This window comes from Pseudonaja textilis, chromosome 1, assembly GCF_049901715.1.
Source record: "Pseudonaja textilis isolate UNSWEBS1 chromosome 1, rPseTex1.2, whole genome shotgun sequence".
In the NCBI taxonomy this organism is placed as follows: domain Eukaryota; kingdom Metazoa; phylum Chordata; class Lepidosauria; order Squamata; family Elapidae; genus Pseudonaja; species Pseudonaja textilis.
Genome location: NC_141990.1, coordinates 39,020,864 through 39,027,477, shown reverse-complemented (window position 1 = coordinate 39,027,477; position 6,614 = coordinate 39,020,864). Strand labels below are relative to the sequence as shown.

General features: G+C 36.6%; 1 protein-coding gene across 3 annotated transcripts in view; it reads right to left on the bottom strand.

The window, feature by feature from the left end:
- Positions 1-298: 298 nt before the first annotated feature.
- MERTK (MER proto-oncogene, tyrosine kinase) overlaps positions 299-6,614 on the bottom strand; it is a 79,097-nt gene continuing 72,781 nt past the window's right edge. For all 3 annotated transcript variants that reach the window (XM_026695924.2, XM_026695925.2, XM_087931606.1), the window contains 3 exons: positions 5,160-5,319; positions 3,415-3,551; positions 299-996 (listed from right to left, as the gene is read on the bottom strand). In XM_026695924.2, coding sequence (XP_026551709.1) covers positions 495-996; positions 3,415-3,551; positions 5,160-5,319 — 799 coding nt within the window. In that variant the 3' untranslated portion in view covers positions 299-494. The remainder of the gene's footprint in view (positions 997-3,414; positions 3,552-5,159; positions 5,320-6,614) is intronic.

Genomic DNA, 6,614 nt, shown 5'->3' with positions numbered 1-6,614 from the left:
GGCTTGGCAATTCTGGAAGGGGTTCTCAGGAGGAAATTGTGTGTGTGCGTGCATGGTGTATGTATTGTGTAAAGTGCTGGCAAAAAGAGAATGGACATATTTTTCAATGAAAAAAAATGGTCAGAAATTGTGTGTATGTATGTATCGTGTATGTGTTTGTGTCTGTGTCAATATCTACTGTAACACAGAAGTTGTGAAGGAGTCAGAAGATAATCTATTGAAAAACCATCCATGACAGAACCTGTTACAGGAAAGAGATCAAAAATATTAAACTTGTGTTCAAAATAAAAACAGGCCATTACCACATTTGTTTATTAAAATATAATTTCTATAAAGATACAAACGTTTCTTCTAAAGTTATCCGCTACACAAAGAGTAGAGACCATGCTACACAGGAATGGCTTTCCGTGATGAGAACGTCCAATGCTATCCAGAGCACTTCTAGCTCAGAAGGGTCTCTGATCTGCAGTTCATTAGAGAATGCTAGTTTTTCTTCATAGTAGAATTTCAGACTCCTCCAAAGAATCATCTGCAAAGAGCAGTTCATTAGCCAATGCACTTCCAACAGGGAGTGTGCTGGCTTGAGACCATTGCCTTCCATTCTGCAAGTGAGTGGGCTGAAGCAATGACATATTTTCCTCCTCTGTTCTTACCAGACTGGCCTGGTGCTCATCATTGACTCCACTTAAAATGTATCTATACCCTGTTCCACTGCTTTCGTGGATATCCACAGTGACTACTGTAGGCTCTGGTCTCTGGGAACAAACTTGTATGATTTCATTTGGATCAAGGACTGTGTCTATTTGAGGAAACTCGTCATCTTCCATTAGCTCTTTTGCATTCTCTTCCTGCAAGTTTGTGTTAATATAAATTACACTGCTTGGTTCACTCAGAGCAGGTAAGCTTTCCAATATTTTCTCCAGGTGAAGCTTAAGTTCTGAGAAGGTTGGTCGGTCCACAGGATCTGCCCTCCAACAGGAATACATGATTTCAAACCTGAAATGATGAGAAATGTGCCATGAAGAAGGAAGCTGGATAATTATTTATTATTAGAATTTAATCAGTGCTAAGGGAAAAGAGAAGCAGACACTCATTTGTGAATGTCGTATAAACATTGGGTTGATCTGTGTTAGGGTACCTGGTAATGTTAAAAATAAAAAGGCGATAGAGTTAATCCTTTGAGGACAAGTAAACTACCTTTGGGAGTAATGTATTGCAATTGAATGGATAACATAATTTTGTTTTAATCCATTTCAAATTGAACATGTCAATAATGACAAATCTGGCTTATTTTGAATCATAACTTCTTTGCCTAATTTTAAAAATATTAAATCAGTTCAGCATATCACAATGAGTTATATGTAAGAACAGCCTTTAAAAATAATTTGTAAATTGTAAATATGGTTAACCCCAAATACATGGGGCTAAGCACAACAACTGCAGGGGTGGAATTCTACCGGTTCCCACCAGTTCTATAGAACCGAATGTTCAGATTCTGCCCAGTTCAGAGAACTGGCCAATCATGCCCCTGGCTGACCCCGCCCCACCCCTTCCAGGCCACTCGCCTCTGATGAGGCTGGAGATATGCTGCTGGAGCTGCTGGGCTTTAAGCCTGGAGCAAGAATCCCTTTCTCTCCTCCACCCTCCTCTCTGCGCCTATCCCATTTGGAAGATATTGAGTTAGTTTTGCTGATGCTGACTACGTCCTCCATGCTTCCTAAATGAGGTAGATCGAGTGGGAAATGGCTGGTGTGTGTGCGTGCGTAAATTAAGCCTCCTTCCTATAAAATCCATTCAGAAAAGAAAGGAGCACTTATGGTTTAATTATTTAATTGACTAATTCATTGGCACTTCTTGTAGCACTGAACTGCTTGCTTTTTAAAATCCAGCACTGCTTCTCCAGCTGCACTCTTGAAATCCAAGAATGCTGGATTTCAAAATAAAAGCCAAGGAGCTCAGTGCGACAAGAAGTTGTTCCAGGAAGCATTGCTGGAGCTGAACTGGGCTTTAAAGCATTTTAAAGTAGCCTGGAGCAAGAATCCTGCCCCCCTCTGTGCCTATCCCATTTGGAAGATATTGAGTTAGTTTTGTTGTTGCTGACTACCTCCTCCATGCTTCCTAAATGAGGTATTTCGAATGGGAAGTGGCTGGTGTGTGTGGATGTGAAATTAAGCCTCCTTCCTATAAAATCCATTCAGAAAACAAAGGAGCAGATATGGTTTAATTCTGCTTTAGTCCAGATTGGTGGAGAGAAAGTAGTTTAACATTATTTAATTGACTAATCCTTTGGAAATTGCTGTGTTATGGCTTTTCATGGGATGTAGTGCTTATGATGGGCTATAAACAGGCCTTAAAATTATGTTATGTAGGTGGATAGGCAATTAGATTTGCTGGCCTTCCTAGGTATGATTTTCAGTAGTCAGTCTCTGCTGCTTTACACTACTAATATAATTAAACCAAATACCTATCTCTAAATTTAAGACAGCATTAACCATAGAATATTTTAATGGACTAGGAACAGCCATCCTGGAAGAGATATTTAGGGGGGACTTTACTCTTAAAAGCTGTGTCCTTGTGATGAAGGGGCATTTTATATTACATTTTATAGATTAATCCACCAGTAGAAAATAGGTAACATCCATTTGAGGTCAATCCATGCATTTAGTGAGGAGGAGGAGGTGGCAATATTAAATCTGAGACTTGGTACAACGGGCAATCCAGTAGAAGCGCCTTGATGGTTCTGTCCAAGCAGAGACACCAGCTGATATTCAAATGATTTGGGGCATTTCTTACCATATAGCCTGTTAACCTTACAATCATAATCCAGGTATCATTGCTGGGTGAGATGAAGCAGGCAACTATGGGAGGAAGAGTTTGACGCCCCGTTTGTTGAATGCTGTCTCTAGAAAGGCTGGCCTGAGAACATATCTTTCTAATCTATTTATTTATTAAATTTATTTGCCGCCCATCACAGGCAACTCTTTAATACCAAGCAATGAAGGGTTTTGGTTTGACTTTAATCATGTTTTGTGCTTTTAGATCTTCACCTTGATTTGTTTTTGCTGTGAATTTTTAATATTAGTGTCCTGAACTAGGTGGAGGTGAAACATCGGGTTTGTTTAAAGTGAGTTGCAAAAAGAGAGTCTAGTTGAGAATCTTGCAAGGAGACCAGTTTCTCAAATCCAGCCCTCCTTTTACATAGTGGCTGCAATTAGAGAATTTTAGTTGTTTTATTTTATCACAGCAATTGTTTATAGTCTAAAGGCATTAGCAAAAACAGTCTGTTAAAGCAAAGAAAAACCATCTCTTGGTTTCCATATTTCCAAGCTGCAAATATAACTACTGCCATAAGCAAGCCATGTATTTAATCACTACAATTATGCTTTGTTATTATCACAATTACAACATACTTACAAATCATCTAAACAGCCTTCTGGCTGCTTTAGTCTATGCCCATGAAGTAGGTAATCATAGATTTCGTGGTTCTGCACTCCTGGGTATGGAGTCATTCCTCGAGTTGCTATCTCCCACATTGTAACACCAAACGCCCACTACAGGAAAAGAAAATAGAGGAATAACTTACTTAAACAGCATTAAAAAAAAAAACAATTTAATGACAATTAAATTATCTTGTCTATGGACACTTTTTGGGGAATAAGTCCCACCAAACATATTGAGATTGTTTTTTGTCCATTAAAAAGAACTAGGCTGCATTTTCTGATTCATTGTTGAAAATCATATTGGTGATACTGTATTCACAGTAACTTCACCTGATTGCAAATTACATTTTTTATTACATAAAAAGAGTGAATAGTAAATATTGAAACTGACCAAGATATTTAATTTTCAGTTCTAATGTTTTAGGATTGTAATTCTAACTAATAATTCTTTGACAAAAAGTACACTTTAATACTAGAGGTAGAATGTTAATATGCAGAAACATACCAATTTAATTTCTGGCATCTGAGACTGAAAGTTTTTCAGTTAATGAGGCTTGGAAATAAGAGAACCACTGCTAGTTGGAACTGGCTATATTTTGTTTAATATAGAATAGAATATCTTTTTATTGTCATTGCATTCCACAAATACAATGAAATTTGAAAGCTACTCCAGCACAGTGCCCCAAACACCACACCACAATCATACTACAGAGTATTTAAAAATTAAAATAATAATAATAGGACTAGATCACAAATGCACTGTTTGATTCAAGACAATTACTGCCTTGGAAAAGAAACTGTTTCTCAATCTATTAGTCCTCATTTTAAGACACCTATAGCGCCTCCCTGATGGTTACAGTTCGAAATATGAATGTCCAGGATGAGAACGGTCTGTGGAGATTTTTAGTGTAGAGCTGGCCATTTTTTTGTAAAGTAGAGCCGGCCATTTTTTAAAAATTACATTGAATTTCTTCTCACAGATATCTAGACTATGTTTACCACATTTTAAAGGAATAATTTTGGATGTGGCAGGTTTGTTCTTTAACCTAACTTTGCTGGTAACTTGCACCTACAAAAGCATCATAGAAAAGGACAATTAATGGCTCTAGAACTTGTCTGAAACGTTAATAAATATTCTCTCTTTCAGTGGAGGGAGTTGCACCCCTAGTTTTATTTGACAAATAAGCTTAGGGATAGGATGCCCAATTTTTCTGTACTGTAATCATGTAATTAACTGCTTGATACATTGATACTGTATTATCAAACAATTATTTTTATCACTATGGTTCATCGCACCTTTTTTTTTAAAAAAAAGGCATGCTAGTATTATTTAAAAGTAAACCAGTTGGACTTTTTTTCTTCAACATTATAATGTTAAATAACTAATCCTTGCTAGAAAACTGAAGGAAGATTCAGAGCAACAAATACAATATTTTGTAAAATTTGAAGAAAGTGATGTAGATTAGGGCATAGTTGTCTGCAGAAAATTTTTGAATAATTTATGTGCTATTAAAATGAACAGGTCAAATATAAGTATCATAGCCTTTTATTCTCAAACCAGCTTACTCTGTATAAATACTGCTGTGTAAAAAACAGGGGCACATTATATAGTATGTTTCTTATATTATAATAAGAATTCTGTCAAACCAAATTGACAATTTTTCCTCCTGGAGCCAGACTTAACTGTTAAATTGGAACATCGTCTCCTCATTTACTTACCACATCACTTTTTGTTGTGTAGACTCGATCTGCAAGACTTTCTATAGCAATCCATTTAACAGGCATCTTTGCAATACGCCCTTGCCGGTAATAATCTCCACTATAAATTTTCTTGGATAAACCAAAGTCTGCTACACACACTGTCATGTCATCCCGCAACCTGTCCATTAATGTATGCCAGTTAATATGAATTCATATTACAAGAAAGAGGCTCCTCAAAGATGTAGTATTACTTCATATGTCTGTATACTTTGGGAAAGAATCAAAATGACTTCCCTACGTAGTCTCTTTCTCTCTGGAGAGGAACTAAGTGGTTGCTAAGAGTCAGTATTGACTTGATGGCACACAATCAATCGAGAGTCCAGCCCCTCCTCCCAAAATCCAAATTAAAGCTGTTTCTGATTCTGACATGTATCAGACTAAGGATGATACGGAATGTATTACAACTTTGAAGCATTTCCCCCTGTTCTTCAGGTTATTCAGCTTCTAGAGTAGCTTAAAAACAAAAATTCTTCCATTGCCCCCTACCTCCTAGTTTATCACTGAAAGATAATAACAAAAGCAGAAGAGACTGAGGTAAGCAGAATGTAAAATTATCTAGTTGTCCTTATAATTATTGGGGAATCTCAGAGAGTGGTTTTTGTAATTCCATTCCTTTTATACTTGTTTCTGATTTTGATATGCATGTTATAAAATATGGAGATAATGCCATAAAGTATGGGCATATAATAGGTTAAATTTACCCCCCCACCACCCTTGATACAAATAGCTTGTTTCAGAATTGCACTTTACTTTACCATCTATTATTTGCAAGTATGGAAAGTTCCTCAAATTAAAAAAGCAAATGGTAGGGTTTTTACAAAACTGCATGTCGCATGCTGTTCAGTCCTTGCTCACTCTTATATTTAATTGTTACTGTTGTTCTCCATTTTCCATGGAGGGTTATTGTGAGAAAAAGCATAGGCTGTGCAATACACAACAAAGAAAATGGGAAGGCCTAAATCAGAACAGTTTAATCAATCAGCATCTAATGATCTTTGCTTCAGTCTCCAGAGCCCTACATTTATGACAGGAAGGACAGAAGCAGCAGGGGGGGAAAGGATGCTTAAATTCTCTACTATTGCTTTATACAATCCCAGAACTAGTAGTAACCTTGTAGTCAACTGATCCATTCCCTTGATTAATGTATGGAACCAAGACTACAGGATTCTGCTGTACTGGAAAATGTTATCTAACTGCTATTTGAAAATCTCATCCAGAGAGTTCACCATCCTTCTAAATAACTGTCAATATCTTTATCTTAACAGTTATTTGTTATGTCTCTTTCTGTAACTTAAAATGTGTGAAATTAAACCTTGTTCTTAGTAAAAAAATTACTTTTCAATCTCTTCTGTGTCTCTCTCAAGTACCTGAAGGTTGCTATCATAACCTCTAGCCTTTTATCTACTATTCATT